The sequence below is a fragment of the Nipponia nippon genome, unplaced genomic scaffold (assembly GCF_047370975.1).
Source record: "Nipponia nippon isolate SJK-2023a ecotype South Korea unplaced genomic scaffold, ASM4737097v1 scaffold_45, whole genome shotgun sequence".
Classification (NCBI taxonomy): Eukaryota; Metazoa; Chordata; class Aves; order Pelecaniformes; family Threskiornithidae; genus Nipponia; species Nipponia nippon.
Genome location: NW_028262364.1, coordinates 373,765 through 400,399, shown reverse-complemented (window position 1 = coordinate 400,399; position 26,635 = coordinate 373,765). Strand labels below are relative to the sequence as shown.

Below are 26,635 nucleotides of genomic sequence, written 5' to 3'. Positions count from 1 at the left end.
GCTGGCGCTGGCGCTGGGGCTGGGCGAGAAGGCGGGAGAGCGTGGGAGCCGCGCTGGGAGCCAGGGGCCAGGAGCCTTGGGGGGGCGGGGCGGGGCGCTCCTGCTCTGCCCACGGCCCTGGCCCGCGTCCCTCCCCGCGCCCGCCCTTCTCCTGGCGCGGAGGGGCCGCGGCCCCGGGGGGCCGGGCCGGGTGGGTTGGGGGCGGGCAGAGGCGTCGGCGCTGCCCCGGCGAGGGGCCGAGGCGGCGGGGCGGGCAGGAGCAGGAGCAGGGGTAGGATGAGGATGAGTGCGGAGCGCGGGTCCGCTGGGCTGCTGTGCGGCTGGGCCCGGGCCCTTGGGCGCCGTCCGTCCCCGGCGCGGCAGGGCGTGATGGCGCCCGGGCTGGGGCCGTGGCTCCTGGCCTTGTCCTTGGCCGCGGGGCCGGCAGGTGAGAGGCGGGCGGGGAGGGGAGCGAGGCCGGGGCTGGGCCCGGGGCTGGGGCTGCCCGCGGGCGGCCGTGCCCGTGCCGGGGCCGCGGGGATACGGCTGCTGCCGCGGCGGGCGCGCTGTCGCCTGGCGCTCGCCTTCGTTAGCGGGGGAGCGGGGAGCGGGTGGCGTGGGCGGGAGAGGGAGGGGGAGAGGCAGGGGCAGGGGCAGGGGCAGGGGGAGGCTGTCGGGCAGCGGGTCGGGCCGCAGTGTCGGGAGCAGGCGCGGCTGAGCCCCGAGGGGGGCAGGCGGGGCATTGCCCCGGGCGCGGGGCTTTGGCGGGAGAGAGGGGGGTGGCGGCTGGGGCTGTGCCGGGGCGGGGGGCGTCGGGGCGTCGGGTGAAGGTCGTCGGGCCGTGGGCGCGCCCTGCCCGGCTGCGAGCGCTCTCCGTCCGCAGGGGTGTGGGCGCAGCTGAGGCTGGTGGAGGCCGGCGGAGGGCTGCGAGCGCCCGGGGACTCCGTGCTCCTCTCCTGCCGCGGATCCGGCTTCACCTTCCAGGATTATGATGTTCTGTGGTACCGTCAGGCACCTGGTGGCACACTCGAGTGGGTGTCCTACATCAGCAACTACGAGGGTAGTACCAAGAAGTACGGGGCAGCAGTGGAGGGTCGAGCCACGGTGTCCCGGGACAATTCACAGTCCGAGTCGTCTCTGTCCCTGCGTGGCCTGCACCCGCGGGACTCTGCCCGCTACTTCTGTGCCGTTCCCACGGAGACAGGAAATCCAGCTGAGCTTGAACAGAAAGGTGCTGGGGCCCAGCTCAGGGTGCATTAGTTGTGGGGAAGGTGAATGTTGGCAGGGGCGAGGAGGGGGCAGGTCTCAGGGCTGTTCCCAAGGAGTCAGGTGCCTCCACTGTGCACCTCGGGTGTTCCTGGCCTTCACTGCACACTTTGGGAATTCTACTTTATTGCCAATTCAATTAGAGCAGAATTGTGAGTCACAACAAAAAAGCCTCCTTAAAACACCTTGCCCCCCCCGAATCCCCGCCGCTTCCCAGGCTCAACTTCAGTCCTTCATTCCTGACTTCTCTCCCTCCTGTCCCCAAAGTGCGTGGGGGGAATGGGGTGTGGGGTCAGTCCACAACACGTCATCTCTGCTGCTCCTTCCTCCCTCCCATGGTCTGCAGTGCTTCACCAATGGCTCCAGGGTGGCTCCTTCCCAAGGGCTGTAGTCTTTCAGAGTAAACCTGCTCCAGCCTGGGCTCTCCACAGGCCCCAGTTCCAGTCAGGGCATATTCACATGCTCTGGCATGGGATCTTGCACAGGCTGCAGGGAAATCCCTGTTCCACGGGGGTCTCTTCCGCGGGCTGCAGGCCAATCTCTGCTCTGGCTCCTGGAGGGTCTCCCACTCCTTCACTGACTTGGTGTTTGCAGGATCATTTCTCACACTTTCTTTCCTCACTTCTCACACTGCTGCACCCTCTTTGGACCACTCTTAGCTATGTTGTCCCATAGGCAATGCCATCTTCACTGCTGGGCTCATCTTATGCCAGCGATGGGTCTGCTGCCAAGCTGGCTGGAAGAGCCCATCTCTGTGCCCAAATGCTCTTGCAACCCTGTTTTCACAGAATGGTTTAGGGTTGAAGGAACCTCCCGAGGTCATCTGGTGCAACGCCCCTGCTCAAGCAGGGCCCCCTACAGCTGGTTTTTCAGTACCATGCCCAGACAGCTCTGGAATACCTCCAAGCAGAGAGACTCCACAGCCTCTCTGCACAACCTGTGCCAGTGTTGAGTCACCCTGACAGTGCAAAAGTGTTTCCTGATGTTGAGAGGGACCGTGCTGTGTTTTAGTTTGTGCCCATGGCCCCTTGTGCTGTCACTTGGGAACGATTGGGAAGAGCCTGGCCCCGCCTTTATGTGCCCCTTCTCTTCAGGTAGTAGGAAGTCTGCGTTTCTCTCCCAGATCTGACGTTACAATGGGAGCAAGAGCTTGTGATCCTTGTGTGTTTGCAGCTGCTGGATCTTGGGGGTGACAAGCAGAAGCCCAGGGAAGTGGTGGAGTAGGTGAAGCAATTTGTTGCTGGTTCATCCGTGTCTCCTGGGGTCTCAGGTGCCCTTTCTGAGGTGCAGGCAGAGGCCTCAGGCCCCACGGTCGGGAAGGTCTCAGAGTCTCTCACGCTTACCTGCCACATCTCTGGTGTACCAATTAGCAACAGCAGCTACGCTTGGGACTGGATCCGGCAGGCTCCTGGCAGAGAGCTGCAGCAGATAGCGTTGCAGTATCCTTTCCTGGGACTCCAGCACATTGCTTCATCCTTGCAGACACGAGTCACCAGCTCTGCAGACCCCTCCAGGAACCAGCTGTCGCTGGAGGTGCTCTCGCCGGAGGTGCTATCGCCCACAGCTGCAGACAGGGCCACCTATTTCTGCGGCATCACTGAGCTGGAAAAAGGCACCATGCTCGAAACACCGGCAGGGCCAGGGCAGAAGTGGAAGGAGGTGGGTTAAATCCAGCCAGGTCATTTGTGGTTGGCCGCAAGAAGGCTTCTCAAGACTAGACTGGTCTGGCTTTTCCCAGAAACAGGCACAGAGGCGCAGCAGCAGCAGCAGCAGCAGCGGAGTCTCCCACCAGCACACACCAAACCATGAACATGTTGTTAACTTCCTTCCTTCCTTCTCAGTCTCTCCCACGGGCAGAAAGGGAGAGGGAAAGAGGTTTTTTTTTGAAGAAGCAGAGCGAGCATTGAAGAACTCAAATGTGAACATGGAAATCCAGAGCTGAACTGAGTTTTGAAACCTGATGTTGGTCAGGGAGCCCCCGAGCAGTGCCACAGAAGGAGCTGAGCTGCAGAGTGCCTTTTCCCCTGGACATGATGAACAGTCTCTTTGTTGTGTTGTTAGTGTTGGCTGCATGTGCATATATGCTCATGTGTGTACAATGAGATCCAGCATGGAATGTTGTAGGGGAATCCCAACAAGAAGGATGTGGAGGGTGGCCGGGGCCACAACTCCAGCCCTCCTTGGGCTTGGAGCCATAGGGAACCCGGCATGTCCTACCATGCTGGGCCAGCTGCAAGTGTCCCCATGCACCTTAGGCCACCCCAGCCCTGCATCCCCCTGCTGCTTTTCCCATCCTCAAGCCTCCAGTTTCAGTGGGCTCCTCTACCCTCTGCAACTCCCCTTCCCACGCCTGTCCTGGATCCCCTCCCCAAGGGGGAGCACCCAGGAAAAGCGAGGGGAGGGGAAGGATTCAGACAGTCTGTGGAGGGCCAGTGTGGAGTGGGCGATGTTCCCCAAACTGGTGGTCCCAGTCAAGATGGTGACACTGTGTCAGGGCTCAGTAGGTGTCTCATCCTGTGGCTGCAAAGGCCCTAGGGGGAGCTCTGGGTTCCTGCTGAGTAGGATGAGCACAGCGAAAGGAGTGTCCCTGTGCTGCTGAGCAGCCCCAACAGCCTGGTGCCCGCTGATTCCTGTGCACATGAGTTTTGTTAGATAAGTTGGGAGGCTTGAGCCTGCACATCTACCCCAGACCTTGAGCACCAAGCACAAGCCAGATCTCACGTGCCCAGAGCCCTGTAGGGCCTTTTCTGATTGGGGGTGTGTGGGAGGCTCTTGGCAAGGAAGAAGCAGGTGGAGAAGTGTCAACACGTGGGAGGAAATGGAGGAGTAGGGTGGTGGGCGGGAGTGGAGGGAGCAGGGTGGGGAGCACATCTCCAGTGGAGTGTCCTGTCCAAGCGGAGCTGGGCTCAGGGGAGACCCATCCAGGAGCAGCATTCAGGAGCACCAAGGGACAGGGGGCCACTGGGAGGACAACCTGCCACCCCCAGGGCCAGGTCCACAGTCCCAGCAGCACCCTGCTGTCCTCCCTCAGAGGAAGGTTGTAGGTGGCTCTAGAGCCACACATCACCATTTGCCCAATAGAGGCTTTCCTGTCAATTGAGAGCTCTGTTATTGCACTCTGCAGGGTGGGAGGCACCCAGGAGTGCACCAACAGGTTCAACTTCTGCTCCTCCAGCCCCCGCCTCTCACTCTCACTGTTGTCATAGACTGAGGGAGTGCCTAGGAGGGACGAGGACTGCCTGCAGTGACAGAGGCCCAGCCAGGGGAGATGTGGGCAGAGCTGTTCTGCAGGCAGAGTGAAGGTGGCGAGAGGCGAGCCAGAGCGCACCTGGGCATGTGGACTGCCCTGTGCGTGGGGTTATTGCCCATCGCAGGTAAGTGCAAGGAAGGGGTGATGCTCAGGAAGCGTGCATGGCCCTGTGCTCTGCACAGCTCTGTGGAGCTGTGCTGGCTGCTTGCAGCCTGAGCTGCCTCTGGCTCGTCGTCCTCACCCATCCCTGCAGAGCACAGTGGGAACAGCCCTCCTCCTCTTCTAGCTGTGAGTTAGACAGCTCTGTCCAGCCTGCCTCGTCTGTGGTGTGGGGACAGGCAGGGCACCTACCTGCTACTCCCACCTCCTGGGTCCTAATGCTTTGCCATTGAAGTGGCACTCTGCTCCTGGGGCACTGCAAGCCATCTTGCAAAGACCAGGTTGAGGATGGCAGCATAGGGCCCAAGCCCCACTTGCCTGTGAGTGGTCCTGTGCTCATTCAGAGCAGTTTCAGGGACAGGAGAGTCAAAGGGATTTGTCCGCCATGGTGCAAAACCTTCCTGCTTTGAATGGGAAAATCAGAAAAAGTTCCTTGTCTGACAGGGAAAAGGAGGGAGGGGAATGTGGTGTCTCCCTCCTTGTGAGCCCTGATTCCTGGTACCATCTCTATTTTTCTGCCCATCTTTGTCAGCTGGATTCAAAGAGAAGGATTTAGTCCTCCCAGTAGTCCGATGCCACAACAATGCCTCCACCTGCGTTGTCTTGAGCATTGCTGATTCTTGGAGTGATCACAGCTTGGTCTTGCTCTCTGCAGCAGTCACTGGCCAGGTGGCCTTGGAGCAACATGTCAGGGAACTGGCCGTGCGAGAGGGAGACGAAGTCACCTTCCAGTGCAGCATGCATGCAGCCAGCATGAGCAGCTACTGTATGTTCTGGTACCGGCAGGGGCCACGTGGCTCTCTGGACTGGATTTACGGGGAGGGTGATTCCTATGGAGAAGGTTTCCAGGATCGCTTTAAGGGATCAGCAGAGAGCTCCCAGAAGAGATTCACGCTGCAGATGCAGGCAGCAAAGCAAAGGGATGAAGCAGTGTATTACTGTGGTGCTAGGCTCACCCTGGAGCAGCTCAGCAGCAGAGTGGGCCAAAACCCGACTGACAGAGAATACAGATCTCTCAGCTTTTCTTTCTAGCAGCTGCTAATGAGAGGTTGGTGTCACGAAGTGGGAAGTGCAGGAAAGAGACCTTTGCATGCTTGCAGTAGAAGGTGGTGAAGGGAAGTGTGGTTGAACGGCTGAGACCATTTCTGATGCAGGAGGATCTACTGTGGGAACTTCAGAGGCTGTGTGGTGAAGTGCAGGTTAGTGCACGTTGCCTGGGCTCCTGTCCAGTATGGCCCAGTTTTTGCTCCCTGGCTTGGCTGTAGAGCTCTGGGATCCTGGTGATGCAGCGCGGTAGCTGACAGGAGTGCTGTAGTGGATGGAGCCAGGCTGTTCAGGAAAGACAGGCTGGGAAGGTGAGGGGCAGGGCTTCCCTTTCAGTGAGAAGCAGCTGGCATTCATGGAGCTCTGCTTTGGGACATGCAGTGAGCCAGCCATATCCTATGGGTGAGGATTAGAGAGCAGGTCAACTTTGTGGTGGAAGGCTACTACAGATCACCTGATCAGGGACCAGAACTAGAGGAGGCCTTCTTCCGACAACTGGAAGAAGCCTCATGTTCACTGGCCCTGGTCCTCACGGGGGGCGTGAGCAGTACCACGTGTTGGCTGGTGGGGCAGTCCAGCAGGGCACAAGCAATCGAGCAGTTTTCTGGCATGCACTGATGAAAACTTCATCAGAGGAAGAGTTGGTGGTGGATGTGAAGGTGAGGGGCAGCCTTGAGTGCAGTGGTCATGCAGTGTTTGAGCTCAGAATCCAGAGAGGAGGGAGCAATGGAAAAAGGAAGACTGCAGCCCTGGACTTCAGGAGAGGCGAATCTGGGCTCTTCTGGGATCTGCTTGGAAGAATCCTATGGGTTATGGTCCTGGACAGAGGAGGGGTCTAGGAGAGCTGCTTCATTTTCAGAGATCACCTCCTTGAGGCTCAAGAATGGCTCCTCTTGAGGAGGCAGAGAGTGAAGCAAAGGTGATGTGGGAGGGATCTTCTTTGCCTCATTCTTTGCAGGCAGTCCTGGCTTTGAGGAACCCCAGGTCTCTGACCCCCTTCAGAGTGTCCAGAGCTGGGAAGACTTGTGTCAGTGGAGGAGGATAATGCCAAGGCACAGTTAAAGAACCTGGAGGGACACGACCATATGGGAAGTGATAGAGTGCACCCACGAGTGCTGAGGGAGCTGGCTGATGTCACTGTGAGACTGCCCTTAATAATTTTTAGACGTGTCACGGTGATTGGGAGAGTTTTCTATGGACTGAAAGAAAGAAAAGGACAGTCCCGTTGTCAAGAGGGAGGATCTGAGGATGTCCAGGCCTCTCAGCCTCATCTAAGTTCCTCCAAAGGTGATGGGGCACATAGTTCTGGAAACCATTGCCAAACAAATGAAGGCCAAAAAGGTGACTGGGAAGAGTCAGCATGGTTTGTGAAGTGGAAATCATGCTCACCGAAATTTCGAGCCTTCTACAATAAGACGATGAGTTTTGGTGGATGAGGAGGGAGTAGGTGTTGTGTATTCTGAATTTAGGTATGCTTTCAGCACTGTCTCTCTGAGCAGCGTTGTAGACAAAGCTATTTCTGATGGCCGAGATAAGTGTCCAGTGCCATGGAGTGTGCAAGGGTACATCTTCCTTGCTCCAGCCTTTCTCCCTGGACTCTGGGACCTGGGATTCCTGAGGGCCACTCTTGCCAGTAAAGACTGAGGGGAATAAGGCCTTCAGGACCTGCCACTGGGTCCCCCACCCCATTCAGCAGTGGCCCTGCATTTTCCCTTGCCTTGCTTATCCATGCAGGCTTCCTGGCATGTGTAGCTGACTCGTTGCTCGTTGGGATGAACTCAGCACTGGTGAGACTGTGGACTACTGCGCCCAGTCCTGGACTCCCCAGCACAGGAAAGACATGGACATACCAGAGCAAATGCAATGCAGGGCCATGAAGATGAGGAAGGCAGCATCTGACATACAAGGTGACCCTGAGAGAACTGGGTTTGTTTGGTGTGGAGAAGGAAATGCTAGGGGGGGATTTGTCAGTGTGTCTAAATACCTGAGGCTGTGTAGTCTCCATTCTTGGAGATATTCAAAACTGAACAGCACAAGGCTGTGGGCAGCCTGCCGTCCCTAACCCCGCTAAGCAGCTCAGTCCCACACCGCTGCTTGCTTAGTTAACCGCAGTGGGGTGGGGGAGAGAATCGGCAGGGTAAAAGTGACACTTGTGTGTTGCGATGAAGAGAATTTAATAAGCAAAGCAAAAGCTGCACGCGGAAACCAAGGAAACTAAGGAATTCATTGCCGACGTCCACATGGCAGGCAGATGTTTAGGCCTTTCCAGGAAAGCAGGGCTTCATCACCCATAGTGGTTACTTGGGAAAGACAAATGTCCTAACTCTGAATGTCCCCGTGTGCTCCTTATTTCCCCCAGGTTTATTGGTTCACATGGCTTTATGTGGTATGGAATATCCCTTTGGCCGGTTGTGGTGAGCTGTACAAGAAGGCCTTGATGCTGTGTAAGCACTGTTCAGCAATAGCTGAAACATCAGTGTGATATCAACACGGTCTTTGTCACAAAACATCGCAGCTGCCCATACAGGCTGCTATGAAGCAAATTGACTGCATCCCAAGGAGACCCAGTACACTTACTGAACAGCAGTTAACCCTGCTTCGAGCAGGAGGGTTAAACCAGACCTTTTGCAGAGGTCCATGACAGCCTCAGCTCTTCTGCCATTCTAGGAGCAAAGCTGCCTCCTGTTCTGGTCCACTTTCTCATGCCCTTTCTGGAGAGCCTGAAAGGACAGCATCAGGCCTGATGGCCAGCTAGAGCTTTGAAGAGACAGCTGTGGGAGCTGGAAATGCTTTGGGAGTACTCTTGTGTCCTTGGGTTTCTGACTGGGGGGAAGACCTCTAGTCTTTGCTCCGGACCTCCTGCACTGCCAACATGCTGCCATGGACCCCCTGCAATCCTCTGGCAGTGGCCTTTGGCTGTGGTTGAATTCCCTGCCCTCCACGCTGTCCAAGAACTCTGCCGCCAGCAACAAGCTGTAGCCTGCAGCCAGCCTCTCAGGCTCCAGGGAGCAGCCAGTCAACTGGTCAAATGGGGACGCATGTTATTGCCCGTTCTTCTGAAGCCAGGCTCTGGGTTTGTGTACGTGGTTGTACAAGCTCGTCACATCTGCATGTACGAAGAACGTACACGTCCTGTAGAAGAACGAACACGTCCTGAGACTGTGAGCTTTTACCTCAGGCTCGATGAGACCTGATGACCCAACCTAAGCCAGCTCTTCCCAACTCAGAACACCCCATACTGGTGATAAAACAATAGAAGAATTAGCCTTCAATGAAACCCGGCATGTAACCACAGCCAGAACTGCAATCAACCCAAATCCAGGATAAAGCCTTTACGTAGCAAAGTCTGAGTTTCAGTTTTCCCCTTTGCCCTGGCACATATCACTTGCAAAGGTGTGAATCTGCCTGTGAGTCTTTCACAGAATCCCAGGAACGATGAAGTTGGAAGGCACCTCAGGAGGGCATCTGGTCCATCGCGCCTGCTCAAGCAGGGCCATCTGGAGCCAGGTGCCCAGGACCATGCCCAGACAGCTTTGGAATATCTGCAAGCATGGAGACTCCACAGCCTCTGTGGGCAGCCTGGGCCAGTGCTCGCTCACCCTGACAGTGAAAAAGTGTTTCCTGATGTTTAGAGGGATCCTGCTGTGTTTCTGTTGGTGTGCATGGCCTCTTGACTTGTCACTGAGCACCACTGAAAAGAGCCTGGGCCTGCCTTCTTTGCACCCTCCCTTCATATGGTTTTGTATGTGGATGAGATCCCCCGTGAGCCTTGTTCCTTGGCTGATGCCATCCAGCTGTTAACCTAACTGCCAGGTCCACCTCTAAACCATGTCCCTAAGCACCCCATCCACACGTTTTTTGAATACTTCCAGGGACCGTGATTGCGCCACTTCCCTGGGCAGTCTGTTCCAATGTCCAACCACTCTCTCCGTGAAGAAATTTTTCCTAATATCTAATCTAAATCTCCCCTTGCACAACTTGAGGCCGTTTCCTCTCGTCCTGTTGCTTGCTACCTGGGAGAAGAGACCAGCCCCCCACCTCACTACAACCTCTGTTCAGGTAGTTGTAGAGAGCAATAAGGTCTCCCCACAGCATCCTCTTCTCCAGGCTAAACAACCCCAGCTCTCTCGGGTGCTCCTCATAAGACTTGTTCTCCAGACCCTTCCCCAGCTTTGCTGCCCTTCTCTGGCCACGCTCCAGCACCTCAATGTCCTTCTGGTAGTGAGGGGCCCAAAAGTGAAGACAGGATTCGAGGTGCGGCCTCACCAGTGCTGAGTACAGGGGGACGATCACTGCCCCAGTCCTGCTGGCCACACTATTCCTGATACAAGCCAGGATGCCATTGTCCCTCTTGGCCACCTGAGCACACAGCAGCGGGAGGGCAGTGTTGGCAGGCCTCGGGAGAGTCCAGGCATCACTACACACCACGGGCTGATCCCAGCAGTGCTGCAGACAGGTCCTTTTGCCCACCTCTCCTCCCCTCCTTAGCAGGCCCATGGACAGGCTTCACCTCTAATCAGGGGTGTTTCCTGTAACGTTTCCCATCTCCACCCCCCCACCCCCAACGGGTTGCTCTGCTGGCGGCAGTGAAGCCCTGGGTGAACAGTCCTGCTCTGGTTGGAGTCCTGTTTCAGGGCTTTCTCTGCTTCTCCCATTTCCACCCCCCCCTCCCTTTTCATGGACACAAGCGTCACAGGCCAGTTTGGTACCAAGGGCACAGCACATCAGAAGGATCGACGGCAAGGAGAAGGACAGCGGGACAATACTCTTGGAGAGGTCCCTGTGTTTCCTGGGGTGGTGCGGGGCTGTGCTAGGGGCAGAAAAGGGGCTCTCGCCACTCCCAGCTTGGCAAGGACAAAGGGAAACTGTCTCTCATGCAAGATCTACACTCCTGCCATGGGGAGGAAAGAAAAAGCTCATGGTCTTCAGGGGGATGGAAGGAGGGAAATGGGGTTTCTCCTTTTGCATGAGCCCTGGATTCTGGTGCCAGGGCAGTTCCTGGGCCAGACTCGGCAATTCTTGTTTCGTAGCAGCTGGTTGCCTACTTTGACATAAGAGGCTGCGCACTGTTATTTAGGCCATGTGCTCTGGCATGTGCCCGTGCCAGCCCAGCGTCCCGTGGTCTACATGCTGGCCAGTGCTGCTAAGGCAGCTGTTTGCAGTCTGACCTCTGCAGATGCCAATGTGTGGATTTGCTGTGCCGCTGGTGGACTGAGCAGCTGTGAGCGGGCTTTCAGAGTTTGACTGTCCAGGGGACGTAGGGTCCCCTCTCCCAGTCCTAGCACTCCAGTCACCTCTCACTTCATGCAATGTTTTGCATGCTCTGAGTGAACTGCTAGCTGTAATTCTTAGCTGTTTGGAGGACATGAGGAATTATGGACACTTACGGGCACAGTCCCAGGAAGGCTGATATTGGTTTCCTTTTCAGGACTTTCCCATGTGAACTTGGCAGCCATAGCATGATCGGCCACTAGAGATGCCTTACGAATGCTCTCACTCTGGGGACTATGTGCACTCTCCCACAACACATTGTACCTTGTATTGTACCCCACAATACAAGGCCCAATTTTATTGACATTTAACCAGGGTCTAGAAAAACTTACTCTTGTGGCATGTCCTCAGTTGGGTAGCTCTGTCCTGAGCAATGATGCAGAAGAGTCTCGTCCTTCTTCCATGTTATCTTACAGAGTGAGTGAGAGGTGAGACAGTAGCAACAGTTTTATTCACCAGCTGATACAGCAACGTCACTGTTACCCAGCACCTGGAGCTGTAGTAGAAGAGAAGAACATCCATCGGGGCTGACACCACATGGGTGGCAACTCCAGGCTCCACTATCATTTGACACCTGAGTTCATCCTGTGACAGGGGAATGTGCAGCACAGAGCACTGCAGAAAGTCCTGAGCTATGTGCAGCCCAATACAAGCCTGCGCCCACTCAGGTCAACTTAGGAGGTGGATCACCAGCTCCTTCCTGGAAAACAGTCTTCTGGTTAGGACCACTAGAAGCACCCAAATCGCTTGGGCTTTGGCGGCCGTGTTTCCCACTCCCATCATTTCCACTTGACCTGTTGCCATGAGCCGGTTGGAGTGAAGTGATGGGCAAACATCCCTGCTGGGTTTCAGGTATGTTTAAGGGTGACCAGATCCAGCCGAGGAGCTCTGCCAGGCAGGGGTGAGTAGGGCATGTACTGAACCTGTGCTATGCTTCCAGGTCCGTCTTCTGCTGTATTGCTGTGGCCTGGTACTGGCAGTGTCCCCTTGGGCCCACAGGGCACATGTTTGTGAGGAAGGGCTGGGAGCCTCTTGCAGCCACCTAGGCCCTGTCACCCACAAGACGTTTTCCCACAATGCCAACTATAACTGCCTTCTGCTGGTGTCATGGTTGAGATAAAGACAGTTTAAGAGGGAAAGCAAAAGCCACACATGCAAGCAAAGCATTCTCATACTAAGTCCAAAACACAGCTCTCTACCGGCTACTAAGAAGAAAATGGACTCTATCCCAGCTGAAACCAGGACAGCTGGGCATCACCACACTGCAGCTGAAGTACACCTTCTAGTGTCCTGGCAGGAACGGCAGGAAACGACACCCAAGGGTGCCCTGGCAATGCAACCACTTTACCTTTACCAAACCTTGGCTTTTGGGTTCAGGGTAGTCTCAAGACAGAATGGTGCAAGGGTGTGATGGGGCTGTTTCTGGGGCATAGAGTAGGGTGATGGCAGGCCCGGCAGGGGTGACGGGGTGATGGTGGGACAGGCAGGGGTGACAGGGGAAAAGACAGAGTGGATGTAGGCAATGCCATGGGAAGGTGAGATGAAGCTGTTCTGGCTATGTGGACTCTTCTGTCCATGGGGTTTTTCCCATCCTAGATAAGCAGGATGAGGAGACCCATCTCCTGAGGACCTGCACATGTCCCTGCAGCCCCAGTACTTCCCTACAAGCATCTTCCACTGCCCACCTCTGCTCTTTCTTCAGCGTGGAATGGACAGTGGACGCAGCCCAGTGGCACTGGTCCCCAGCAGGACAGCCCTGCAGCCCTGCAGGAAACAAGGGCAAAAACAGTCTGCAAGACACGGAGGGAATACCTGGGGTTGGGGATTGGAGGGACAGGGATCTCTGTGGCGCAGGATGTCGGGGAAGGTGGTACGAGAGGGGTCATTTCCACACTTTGTCCCTTGTCCCCGAAGGCAGGTGATGGGAGTTGCCTGCTTCCATTTACCCTGCTGTGCCCAGGGTATTGTGTTTTCACAGAATGGCTGAAGTTGGAAGGGACCTCCAGAGGTCACCTGGTGCAACATCCCTGCTCAAGCAGAGCCGGTTGCCCAGGGCCACGTCCACACAGCTTTGGAGTATCTCCAAGCATGGAGACTCCACAAGCTCCGTGGGCAACCTGTGCCAGTGCTTGCTCACTCTCACACTGAAAAAGTGATTCCTGATGTTAGAGGGAGCCTCCTGTGTTTCAGTTTGTTGCCATTGCCTCTTGTGCTGTCACTGGGGACCACTGAAAAGAGCCTGGCCCTGTCTTCTTTGCACCCTCTGTTTATCTATTTCTGTACGTTGATGAGATTCCCCCCCGAGCCTTCTTTTCTCCAGGATAAAAATGGTCACAGCTCTCTCAGCCTCTCCTAATAGGAGAGATGCTCCAAACACTTAATCGTCTTCGTGGCCCTTTGCTGGAGTCTCTCCAGTATGTTCGTGTCTCTCTTCTAATTGGGAGCCCGAGGCTGGACTCAGTACTCCAGGTGTGACCTCACCAGTGCTGAGTAGGTGGGAAGGGTCACCTACCTCAAACTACTTGCAACGCTCCTTCTGGTGCCACCCAGGATCCCACTAGCTGCCTCCACCACTCCAGTGAGTTAACCTTGGGTGCCTGCCCGATGCCCATCAAGCTGCTCTCTCATTCCCCTTCCTCAATGGGACAGGGGGGGAAATAAGAAAGCTCCTGTGACAAAATAGACAGGTAGATTGCTTACCAATCACAGGCAAAGAAGAACAGGGGGGAATTAAGGTATTGCCGATTTAAAATGGAGTAGGATAATGAGAAATGATGACAAAATTAACAACCCCTCACCACCACCCTGGGCCCCCCTTTTCTTCCCTGGCTCAACTTTACTCCTTCATCCCTGAGACTTCTACCTGCTCCCTGCCCCAGGCAGTGCAGGGAGATGAGGAAGGGGGATTGCGGTCAGTTCCTGACACTGGCTCTGCCACTCCTTCCTCCTCACACTTTTCCCCTGCTTCAGTGTGGGTTGTCTCCTTGGAGTATGGTCCTTCTGGAAAAGACTGCTACACTGTGGGTGCAACGGTTCCTGCCAGAAAACTTGCTGGCTTCTCTCCATGGGCTGCAGCTCCTGCCAGGAGCCTGCTCCAGTGTGGGATCTTCATGGGCTGCAGGTTCCTTCAGGTCATCTCCATTTGCTGCAACACTGGGTCCTCCATGGGCTGCAGTGTGGATATCTCCTACAGCATGGTTGTCTGTGAGCTGCACGGACACAGCCTGCTTCACCACAGTCTTCTCCATGCGCTACTGACAACTGGTTGCTTCCTCCAGGCTCTGTTGTTATGATTAGCTGGCTGAGTTCATCCTGCCACAAGGGATGTGTGTGGCCTAGCACAGGCATGAAGGTCAGGTGATAGGGGCAGTGCAGCAGGGCACAAAACATGGCTACACTGACTCCAGAGCACTTGTGAAGAAGAACCATAAGATCTAACAGAAGATCAAACACCATCAATACAGCAGATGCCAGAACTACAGCTAACATAACCATGCTGCATAGCTCCCCCCAGTCCTCTGTGTGCTTCTGTTTTACCTGCCCATATTACTTGTGTATCACTTGCATATTTCTCTCTTGAGTTCCAGCTTGGAAACTTGTAGCTGAAAGAGGAAAGTGTGTATTTTCCTCAATGCTCCTGTAAAAAGCTGTTTCTGGAAGTCATCCTCCCTGGAAGGGGAGGAGCAAAGTCCAAGTTTCAGTTTTCCCCTTTGCCCTGCCACATATCATCTACAAAGTCGGAAATGTGCCTGTGAGTCTTTCGCCAAATCACAAGGTGGTTGATGTTGGAAGGCACCTCAGGAGGTCATCTGGTCCATCCCACCGGCTTCAGCAGGGCCACCTAGAGCCGGTTGCCCAGGACCATGGCCAAATAGCTTTTGAATAGTCCAAAGCAGGGAGACTTCATAACCTGTCTGGGAAACCTGTGCCAATGATCAGTCACCCTCAGCATGAAAAAATGTTTCCTGATTTTTTCAGAAGCAGCCTGCTGTGTTTCAAGTTGAGTGCACTGCCTCTTGACCCGTCATTGGCCACAACTAAAAAGAGCCTGGCCCTGCCTTCTTCGTACCCTCTCTTCAGGTATTTCTAAGCATTGATGAGATCCCCCCTGAGCCCTTCCTTTTTCCGTGGTCAACCGTACCAGCTCTCTCTCTCCAGTCCCATAATCAGCTTTGTGGCCCCTCACTCGACTCTCTCCAGTATGTTCATGTCTCCCTTGTACTGGAGAGCCAGGACGTGGAGCCCATACTACAGCTCTCCACTGTTGAAGAGGGAGGGAAGGATGACCTGCCTCAGCCTGCTGGCAACACACCTCCTGTTCCTTCTCAGGCAAAGGACTTTGTCCTTCCTCTTGTTGGACTGCATGAAGTTCCTGTCAGGCCATTTCTCCAGCCTGTCGAGGTCCCTCTGGATGGCAGCACAACCTTCTGGTCTATCAGCCACTCCACCCAGGTAGGTGTCATCTGCACATTTGGTGAGAGTGCACTCTGTCCCATCGTCCAGATCATTAAGGAAGATGTCGAACAGGACTGGAGCCAGTATTGACCCCTGGGGTACACCGCTAGTTGCCGGCCTCCAACTAGACTGTGTGCCACTGATCACCACCATCTGGTCCCAGGCATTGGGACAGTTTTTGATCCACCTCGCTGTCTGCTCATCCAGGCCAGACTTGGTTAGCTTCTCTAGGAGGATCTTACAGAAGACAGTCTTGAAAGGGTTCCTGAAGTCACAGTAGCCAATATTGCCATCTCCAAAGCCAGACATTCCATCGCGGAAGTTGGTTATCCTGTTGGTCATGTGTGAATTCCCCTAGGTGAATCCTGATGACGTTCTTGTCCTTCACCTGCCTGGAAATGGTTCTGAGGATTAGTTGCTCCATCACCTTTGCAGGGCAGCCTGGCAGTCAGAAGGTCTTTTCTGTACAGAGCAATTAATATTAGTATCGTGGCAAGGGAAACGAATAATGGGCATGAGAACAGGCCTTGAACAGCAGTGGTGTTGGAGGTAAAACCACCAGAGATGTCCCACCATCTGGCAACAGCAGTGCTAGCTGCTCAGTCAGTAGGCTGACTACCTCTACTTGATTGCATTGTTCATCAGAGTCCAGCAAGGACAGTATTTCATGGCCCAAATCTGCAGTAAACTGAAGAAGGGTGTTTAGGAAGCCTCCAGTTCCCAATATTGGGAGGAAGGTCCATAACTGCTTAATTAAATGGTTGCACTATCGTATTTTTTATGGTTTGATTTGTATTTAATGGCTGTTATTCTATTTTTATACCTAGTAGAGGTTCTAGTTTTCTATTGTTATTACTAGCTGAAAAGGCCTTGACTTAGTGTAAGCACTAGAATCATAGAATCATAGAATCCCAGGTTGGAAGGGACCTCAACGATCAGGTGGTCCAACCTTTCTAGGCAAGAGCCCAGTCTAGACGAGATGGCCCAGCACCCTGTCCAGCTGAGTCTTAAACGTGTTCAGTGTAGTGGAGTCAACCACTCCCCTGGGGAGATTATTCCAATGGCTGACTGTTCTCATTGTGAAAAATTTTCCCCTCATGTCCAGTCAGAATCTCCCTGGGAGTTAACTTGTACCCATTACCCCTTGTCCTCATCATGTGACTCCTTGGAAAAAGGGAGTCTCCATCTTCTCCGTCACTACCCTTTAAGTACTGGTACATGGTGATGAGCTTAGCAACAACTAAATCGTCAGAGTGTTATCAACGTTATTCTCATACTAAATCCAAAACACAGCACTATACCAGCGACTAGGAAGAAAACTAACTGTATCCCAGCTGAAACCAGGACAGTATCCAGCCCTTGTTCTATACCATCTGCGTCATGCCCAGGTCCAACACTTTCCAATATATTCCAATTAATCACCACCACTTTTCCTGTCTTTTCATATATACACACAGATAGCATTCCCTTAGTGTATGGGCCATCCCTCTAAAACATCCATTTGAGTTCATTCAGTCCATGACTTTGGGCTCCACCCGTCATAACAGTCCTTCAGGGCAGGAGAGATGATGTGTGGTGTTGGGCTGTCGCATGCTGAAGCCAGTTCTGATTCCATTATCGCTGCACTTGTCCAGTTCTACCATTGCTGCACTTTGCTCAGTTTCATCAAACCTCCTTCTTCATTAATCTGGGTGATTCTTACTGTAATACCATTGATGTGGCATATCGGCACCGTAAAGTCATTATAGAATCGTAAGATCATAGAATCATAGAGTCATTGGAAAGTTGGAAAACGAGTTGGAAACAACCTCTGAGATCATTGAGTCCAACCGTTAATCCAGCACTGCCAAGTCCACCACTAAACCATGTCCTCAAGCACCACATCTACCCATCTTTTAAATACCTCCAGGGATGGAGACTCAACCACTTCCCTGGGCAGCCTGTTCCAATGCCTGACTACCCTTTCAGTGAAGAAGTTTTTCCTGATATCCAATCTAAACTTACCCTGGCACAGCTTGAGGCCGTTTCCTTTTGTCCTGTCCCTCGTTACTTGGGAGAGGAGACCGACCCCTACCTTGCTACAACCTCCGTTCAGCTAGTTGTAGAGAGCGATAATGTCCCTCAGCCTCCTCTTCTCCAAACTAAACAACCCCAGCTCCCTCAGCTGCTCCTCGTAAGACGTGTTCTAGACCCTTCACCAGCTTCGTTGCCCTTCTTTGGAAATACTTCAGCACCTCAATGTCCTTCTTGCAGTGAGGGGCACAAAACTGAACACAGTACTTGAGGTGCTGCCTCACCAGTGCCGAGTACAGGGACACTATCACCTCCCTGGTCCTGCTGGCCACACTATTCCTGATACAAGCCAGGATGCCATTGGCCCTCTTGGCCACCTGGGCACACTGCTGGCTCATGTTCAGGCGGCTGTCAACCAACACCCCCAGGTCCTTTTCTGCCAGGGAGTTCTCCAGCCACTCCTCCCCAAGCCTGTAGCGTTGCCTGGGGTTGCTGTGACCCAAGTGCAGGACCTGGCACTGAGCCTTGTTGAATCTCATACAATTGGCCCCGGCCCATTGATCCAGCCTGGCCAGGTCCCTCTGCAGGGCCTTCCTACCTTCAGACAGATTGACACTTCCACCCAACTTGGTGTCGTCTGCAAACTTACTGAGAGTGCACTCAATCCCCTCATGCAGATCATCAGTGAAGATATTGAACAGGACCAGCCCCAACACTGAGCCCCTGGGGAACACCACTTGTGACCGCTCGCCAACTGGATGTGACTCCATTCCACGCTCTGGGCTCAGCCATCCAGCCAGTTTTTAACCCAGTGCAGAGTGCACAATATGTAATTAACAAGTGGTAATTATATAGCAATTAACATCATACCATTTAATTCATTGGCTATTCCCACCCAAAATCAAATCCCCTTGAGCTACACATCAGACTTCCACGTCCACCCACATCACCCACCCAGTGCACCCAGGTCCTTGAGCAAAAGCAATACCACAAATGGTTTTGCCTTTGTCCGAGGCAGGAATAATGCAGACTCTCTTCCCCAGCATATTTTTTTATGTGCACTACAGGGACTTTATCCCCCTCTACAGTATGTAAAAGTTTTGGCTGGGTGGGGCCAGCTCGATTGGCAGATCCCCTAGTGTTGACTAACCAGTTGGCCTTTGCTAAGTGTGGATCCCAATGTTTGAATGTCCCAGCACCCACTGCTCTCAGTGTAGTCTGTTAAGAGCCCATTCTATCGTTCCATTTTCCTGGAGGCTGTTGCATGGTAGGGGATGTGATATACCCACTCAGTGCCATGCTCTTTGGTGTCTAGGAGGTTGTTTTGGAGATGAGTCCCATTGTCTGACTCAATTCTTTCTGGGGTGCCCTGTTGCCATAGGACTTGCTTTTCAAGGCCCAGGAGTGCTCTGGGCGGTGGCATGGGGCACGGGATATGTTTCCAGCCATCCGGCGGCTGCTTCCAGCATTGTAAGCACATGGCACTTGCCTTGGCAGGTTTGTGGGACTGTCATATAATCAGTCTGCCAGGCCTCCCCATATTTATATTTCAGCCATCGTCCTCCATACCAGAGGGGCTTTAACCACTTGGCTTGCTTGATTGCAGCGCATGTTTCACATTCATGGCTAACCTGTGCAATAGTGTCCATGCTCAAGTCCACCTCTCGATCACAAGCCCATCTGTATATTGCATCTCTTCCTTGATGGCCTGAGGTGTCAGGGGCCCACTGAGCTAGAAATAATTCACCCTTCTGTTGCCAGTCCAGATCCACCTGAGCCACTTCGGTCTTAGCAACCTGGTCCACCCGCTGGTTGTTCTGATGTGCTTCAGTGTCCCAGCTCTTGGGTACATGAGCATCTATGTGACGTACTTTTACAACCAGGCTCTCTACCCAGGCAGCAATATCTTGCCACAGTGCAGCAGCCCAGATGGGTTTACCTCTGCGCTGCCAGTTGCTCTGCTTCCATTGCTGCAACCGCCCCCATGGGGCATTTGCCACCATCCATGAATCAGTAAAGAAACAGAGCACTGGCTGCTTTTCTCATTCAGCAATATCTAAAGCCAGCTGGATGGCTTTCACCTCTGCAAACAGACTCAATTCACCTTCTCCTTCAGCAGTTTCTGCGACTTGTCATATAGGACTCCATACAGCAGCTTTCCACCTCCGATGCTTCCCCACAAGACGGCAGGACCCATCAGTGAACACGGCATATTGCTTCTCCTTTTCTGGTAGTTTATTATGCGGTGGGGCCTCCTCAGCATGCGTCACCTCATCCTCTGGCGATATTCTGAAATCTTTGCCTTCTGGCCAGTCCATGATCACTTCCAAGATTCCTGGGCAACTGGGGTTTCCTATTTGAGCCCGTTGTGTGATCAGTGTGACTCACTTCCTCCACGTAGCATCGGTTGCACAATGTGTACAGGGGACCCTCCCTTTGAACATCCAGCCCAGCACTGGCAGTCCAGGTGCCAGGAGGAGCTGTGCTTCACTACCAGCCACTTCCAAAGCAGCTCAAACATCTTCATATGCTGTCAATGTCTCTTTCTCTGTTGGAGAATAGCGGGCCTTGGATCCTCTGCATCCCCAACTCCAAAACCCTAGGAGTCGACCTCGAGTCTCCCCTGGTACTTTCTGCCAGAGGCTCCAGGTAGGGCCATTCTCCCCGGCTGTGGTGTACAGCGCATTTTTTACATCTTGCCCTGCCCAGACTGGCCCCAGGGCCTCTGCATGAACTATCTGCTGTTTAATTTGTTCAAAGGCTTATCGTTGCTCAGGGCCCCCTTTGAAATCGTTCTTCTTCCCGGTCACTTGATAGAGAGGGCTGTAATTATTTGGATCAGACTGTAGTTTGGAATATGCATTCTCCAAAAACTCACAACGCCCAAGAAAGCTTGTGTTTCCTTTTTGCTGGTTGGTGGAGACATGGCTGTTATTTTGTTGATCACAGCCATTGGGATCTGATGATTTCCATCTTGCCATTTTATTCCTAAAATCTGGATCTCCTGTGCAGGTCCCTTGACCTTCCTTTGTTTTACTGGCCTTCAGAAGGATTTGGACTATTTTCCTCCCTTCCTCAGAAACCTCTTCTGCTATGTTGCCCCATACAATGATGTCATCAATGTCTTGCAGGTGTTCTGGAGCCTCACCCTGTTCCAATGCAGTCTGGATCAGTCCATGGCAAATGGTAGGGCTGTGCCTCCACCCCTGGGGCAGTCGATTCCAGGTGTGCTGGACGCCCCTCCAACTGAAAAGCAAACGGTGGCCTCCACTCCGCTGCCAAAGCGACTGAGAAAAAACCATTAGCGATGTCAATGGTGGCTTACCACTTGGCTGCCTGTGACTCCAGTTCGTATTGAAGTTCTAGCGCATCTGGCATGGCAGCACTCAGCAGCGACATGACTTCGTTCAGGCCACGATAGTCTCCTGTTAGTCTCCACTCTCCATTAGACGTTCACACTGGACATACGGGACTGTTAAAGGCTGAGCGAGTCTTGCTGATCATTCTTTGGCTCTCCAGTCAATGAATGAGCTTACGGATGGGAATCAGAAAGTCTCGGCTGTGCGATATTGCCACCTGTGCAGCATTGCCATAGTGATTGGCGCCTGTTGTTCTTTGACCCTCAGAAACCCCTCAACAACTTGGACTGCTCCTCCAGCCACCTCTGCTCTCTTTCACTGTTGTGATAGACTGGGGAGTGGCTACGAGGGACTAGGACTGACTGCAGTGAGCTTGGCCTTGCCTTCTCTGCACCCTGCCTTCATATATTTCTATATATTGATGAGATCCCCCCTGAGCCTTCTCTTCTCCAGGGTAAACAGTGCCAGCTCTCTCAGCCTTTCCTCATAGACTCATAGAATCATAGAATCGTCAAGGTTGGAAAAGACCCTTAAGATCATCGAGTCCAACCGTTAACCCATCACTGCCAAGTCCATCACTATACCATGTCCTCAAGCACCACGTCTATCCGTCCTTTAAATACCTCCAGGGATGGGGACTCAACCACTTCCCTGGGCAGCCTGTTCCAATGCCTGACCACCCTTTTCGTGAAGAAGTTTTTCCTAGTATCTAACCTAAACTTCCCCTGGCGCAGCTTGAGGCCGTTTCCTCTCGTCCTATCACTCGTTACTAGGGAGAAGGGACCAACCCCCACCTCGCTACAGCCTCCTTTCAGGTAGTTGTAGAGAGCAATAAGGTCTCTTCTCAGCCTCCTCTTCTCCAGACTAAACAACCCCAGCTCCCTCAGCCTCTCCTCATAAGACTTGTGCTCTAGACCCTTCACCAGCTTTGTTGCCCGTCTCTGGACACGCTCCAGCACCTCAATGTCCTTCTTGTAGTGAGGGGCCCAAAACTGCACACAGACCAAAGTGCAGGACCCGGCACTGGGCCTTGTTGAATCTCATACAGGTGGCCCCGGCCCATTGATCCAGCCTGTGCAGGTCCCTCTGCAGGCCCTTCCTACCCTCCAGCAGATCGACACTTCCACCCAACTTGGTGTCATCTGCAAACTTACTGAGAGTGCACTCAATCCCCTCATGCAGATCATCAGTGAAGATATTGAACAGGACTGGCCCCAACACTGAGCCCTGGGGAACACCACTTGTGACCGCTCGCCACCTGGATTTGACTCCATTCCACTCTCTGGGCTCAGCCATCCAGCCAGTTTTTAACCCAGTGCAGAGTGCACAATATATAATTAACAAGTGGTAATTATATAGCAATTAACATCATACCATTTAATTCATTGGCTATTCCCACCCAAAATCAAATCCCCTTGAGCTACACATCAGACTTCCACGTCCACCCACATCACCCACCCAGTGCACCCAGGTCCTTGAGCAAAAGCAATACCACAAATGGTTTTGCCTTCGTCCGAGGCAGGAATAACGCAGACTCTCTTCCCCAGCATATTTTTTTATGTGCACTACAGGGACTTTATCCCCCTCTACAGTATGTAAAAGTTTTGGCTGGGTGGGGCCAGCTCGATTGGCAGATCCCCTAGTGTTGACTAACCAGTTGGCCTTTGCTAAGTGTGGATCCCAATGTTTGAATGTCCCAGCACCCACTGCTCTCAGTGTAGTCTTTTAAGAGCCCATTCTATCGTTCCATTTTCCCAGAGGCTGTTGCATGGTAGGGGATGTGATATACCCACTCAGTGCCATGCTCTTTGGTGTCTAGGAGGTTGTTTTGGAGATGAGTCCCATTGTCTGACTCAATTCTTTCTGGGGTGCCCTGTTGCCATAGGACTTGCTTTTCAAGGCCCAGGAGTGCTCTGGGCGGTGGCATGGGGCACGGGATATGTTTCCAGCCATCCGGCAGCTGCTTCCACCACTGTAAGCACATGGCGCTTGCCTTGGCAGGTTTGTGGGACTGTCATATAATCAGTCTGCCAGGCCTCCCCATATTTATATTTCAGCCATCGTCCTCCATACCAGAGGGGCTTTAACCACTTGGCTTGCTTGATTGCAGCGCATGTTTCACATTCATGGCTAACCTGTGCAATAGTGTCCATGCTCAAGTCCACCCCTCGATCACGAGCCCATTTGTATATTGCATCTCTTCCTTGATGGCCTGAGGTGTCAGGGGCCCACTGAGCTAGAAATAATTCACCCTTCTGTTGCCAGTCCAGATCCACCTGAGCCACTTCAGTCTTAGCAACCTGGTCCACCCGCTGGTTGTTCTGATGTTCTTCAGTGGCCCAGCTCTTGAGTACACGAGCATCTACGTAACGTACTTTTACAACCAGGCTCTCTACCCGGGCAGCAATATCTTGCCACAGTGCGGCAGCCCAGATGGGTTTACCTCTGCGCTGCCAGTTGCTCTGCTTCCATTGCTGCAGCCACCCCCACGGGGCATTTGCCACCATCCGTGAGTCAGTATAGAAACAGAGCACTGGCCACTTTTCTCATTCAGCAATATCTAAAGCCAGCTGGATGGCTTTCACCTCTGCCAACCAACTCAATTCACCTTCTCCTTCAGCAGTTTCTGCGACTTGTCGTATAGGACTCCATACAGCAGCTTTCCACCTCTGATGCTTTCCCACAAGACGGCAGGACCCATCAGTGAACACGGCATATTGTCCCTCATTTTCTGGTAGTTTATAATGCAGTGGGGCCTCTTCAGCACACCTCACCTCCTCCTCTGGTGATATTCTGAAATCTTTGCCTTCTGGCCAGTCCATGATCACTTCCAAGATTCCTGGGCAACTGGGGTTTCCTATTTGAGCCCGTTGTGTGATCAGTGTGACTCACTTCCTCCACGTAGCATCAGTTGCACAATGTGTAGAGGGGACCCTCCCTTTGAACATCCAGCCCAGCACTGGCAGTCCAGGTGCCAGGAGGAGCTGTGCTTCACTACCAGCCACTTCCAAAGCAGCTCAAACATCTTCATATGCTGCCAATGTCTCTTTCTCAGTTGGAGAATAGTGGACCTTGGATCCTCTGCATCCCCGACTCCAAAACCCTAGGAGTCGACCTTGAGTCTCCCCTGGTGCTTTCTGCCAGAGGCTCCAGGTAGGGCCATTCTCCCCGGCTGTGGGGTAGAGCACATTTTTTACGTCTTGCCCTGCCCAGACTGGCCCCAGGGCCTCTGCATGGACTACCTGCTCTTTAATTTGTTCAAAGGCTTGTCATTGTTCAGGGCCCCCTTTGAAATCGTTCTTCTTCCAGGTAACTTGATAGAGAGGGCTGTAATTATTTGGATCAGACTGTAGTTTGGAATATGCATTCTCCAAAAACCCACAATGCCCAAGAAAGCTTGTGTTTCCTTTTTGCTGGTTGCTGGAGACATGGCTGTTATTTTGTTGATCACAGCCATTGGGATCTGATGATTTCCATCTTGCCATTTTATTCCTAAAATCTGGATCTCCTGTGCAGGTCCCTTGACCTTCCTTTGTTTTACTGGCCTTCAGAAGGATTTGGACTATTTTCCTCCCTTCCTCAGAAACCTCTTCTGCTGTGTTGCCCCATACAATGATGTCATCAATGTCTTGCAGGTGTTCTGGAGCCTCACCCTGTTCCAATGCAGTCTGGATCAGTCCATGGCAAATGGTAGGGGCTGTGCCTCCACCCCTGGGGCAGTCGATTCCAGGTGTGCTGGACACCCCTCCAACTGAAAAGCAAACGGTGGCCTCCACTCTGCTGCCAAAGCGATTGAGAAAAAAGCATTAGCGATGTCAATGGTGGCTTACCACTTGGCTGCCTGTGACTCCAGTTCGTATTGAAGTTCTAGCGCATCTGGCATGGCAGCACTCAGCAGCGACATGACTTCGTTCAGGCCACGATAGTCTCCTGTTAGTCTCCGCTCTCCATTAGACGTTCGCGCTAGACATACGGGACTGTTAAAGGCTGAGCGAGTCTTGCTGATCATTCTTTGGCTCTCCAGTCAATGAATGAGCTTACGGATGGGAATCAGAAAGTCTCGGCTGTGCAATATTGCCACCTGTGCAGCATTGCCATAGTGATTGGCGCCTGTTGTTCTTTGACCCTCAGAAACCCCTCAACAACTTGGACTGCTCCTCCAGCCACCTCTGCTCTCTTTCACTGTTGTGATAGACTGGGGAGTGGCTACGAGGGACTAGGACTGACTGCAGTGAGCTTGGCCTTGCCTTCTCTGCACCCTGCCTTCATATATTTCCATATATTGATGAGATCCCCCCTGAGCCTTCTCTTCTCCAGGGTAAACAGTGCCAGCTCTCTCAGCCTTTCCTCATAGACTCATAGAATCATAGAATCGTCAAGGTTGGAAAAGACCCTTAAGATCATCGAGTCCAACCGTTAATGCAGCACTGCCAAGTCCATCACTATACCATGTCCTCAAGCACCACATCTGCCCATCTTTTAAATACCTCCAGGGATGGAGACTCAACCACTTCCCTGGGCAGCCTGTTCCAATGCCTGACCACCCTTTTGGTGATGAAGTTTTTCCTAATATCCAACCTAAACTTCCCCTGCCACAGCTTGAGGCTGTTTCCTTTTGTCCTATCCCTCGTTACTTGGGAGAAGAGACCGACCCCTACCTTGCTACAACCTCCTTTCAGGTAGCTGTAGAGAGCAATAAGGTCTTCCTTCAGCCTCCTCTTCTCCAAACTAAACAACCCCAGCTCCCTCAGCTGCTCCTCGTAAGACACGTGTTCTAGACCCTTCACCAGCTTCGTTGCCCTTCTTTGGAAATACTTCAGCACCTCAATGTCCTTCTTGGAGTGAGGGGCCCAAAACTGAACACAGCCCATACTGCTGGACCCGGCACTTAACCTTCTGGAATCTCATACAGTTGGCCCCGGCCCATCGATCCAACCTGTGCAGGTCCCTCTGTAGGGCCTTCCTATCCTCCAGCACATCAACACTTCCACCCAACTTGGTGTCATCTGCAAACTTACTGAGAGTGCACTCAATCCCCTCATGCAGATCATCAGTGAAGATATTGAACAGGACTGGCCCCAACACTGAGCCCTGGGGAACACCACTTGTGACCGCTCGCCACCTGGATTTGACTCCATTCCACTCTCTGGGCTCAGCCATCCAGCCAGTTTTTAACCCAGTGCAGAGTGCACAATATATAATTAACAAGTGGTAATTATATAGCAATTAACATCATACCATTTAATTCATTGGCTATTCCCACCCAAAATCAAATCCCCTTGAGCTACACATCAGACTTCCACATCCACCCACATCACCCACCCAGTGCACCCAGGTCCTTGAGCAAAAGCAATACCACAAATGGGTTTGCCTTCGTCCGAGGCAGGAATAACGCAGACTCTCTTCCCCAGCATATTTTTTTATGTGCACTACAGGGACTTTATCCCCCTCTACAGTATGTAAAAGTTTTGGCTGGGTGGGGCCAGCTCGATTGGCAGATCCCCTAGTGTTGACTAACCAGTTGGCCTTTGCTAAGTGTGGATCCCAATGTTTGAATGTCCCAGCACCCACTGCTCTCAGTGTAGTCTGTTAAGAGCCCATTCTATCGTTCCATTTTCCTGGAGGCTGTTGCATGGTAGGGGATGTGATATACCCACTCAGTGCCATGCTCTTTGGTGTCTAGGAGGTTGTTTTGGAGATGAGTCCCATTGTCTGATTCAATTCTTTCTGGGGTGCCCTGTTGCCATAGGACTTGCTTTTCAAGGCCCAGGAGTGCTCTGGGCGGTGGCATGGGGCACGGGATATGTTTCCAGCCATCCGGCAGCTGCTTCCACCACTG

General features: G+C 53.2%; 1 gene segment (V, D, J or C); it reads left to right on the top strand.

The window, feature by feature from the left end:
• Positions 1-262: 262 nt before the first annotated feature.
• Positions 263-8,405, top strand: LOC148052633 (Ig heavy chain V region C3-like). The segment is given in 4 exon segments: positions 263-427; positions 863-1,210; positions 7,433-7,605; positions 8,058-8,405. Coding segments are annotated over 3 exon segments (642 nt in total).
• The last annotated feature ends 18,230 nt before the right edge of the window (positions 8,406-26,635 follow it).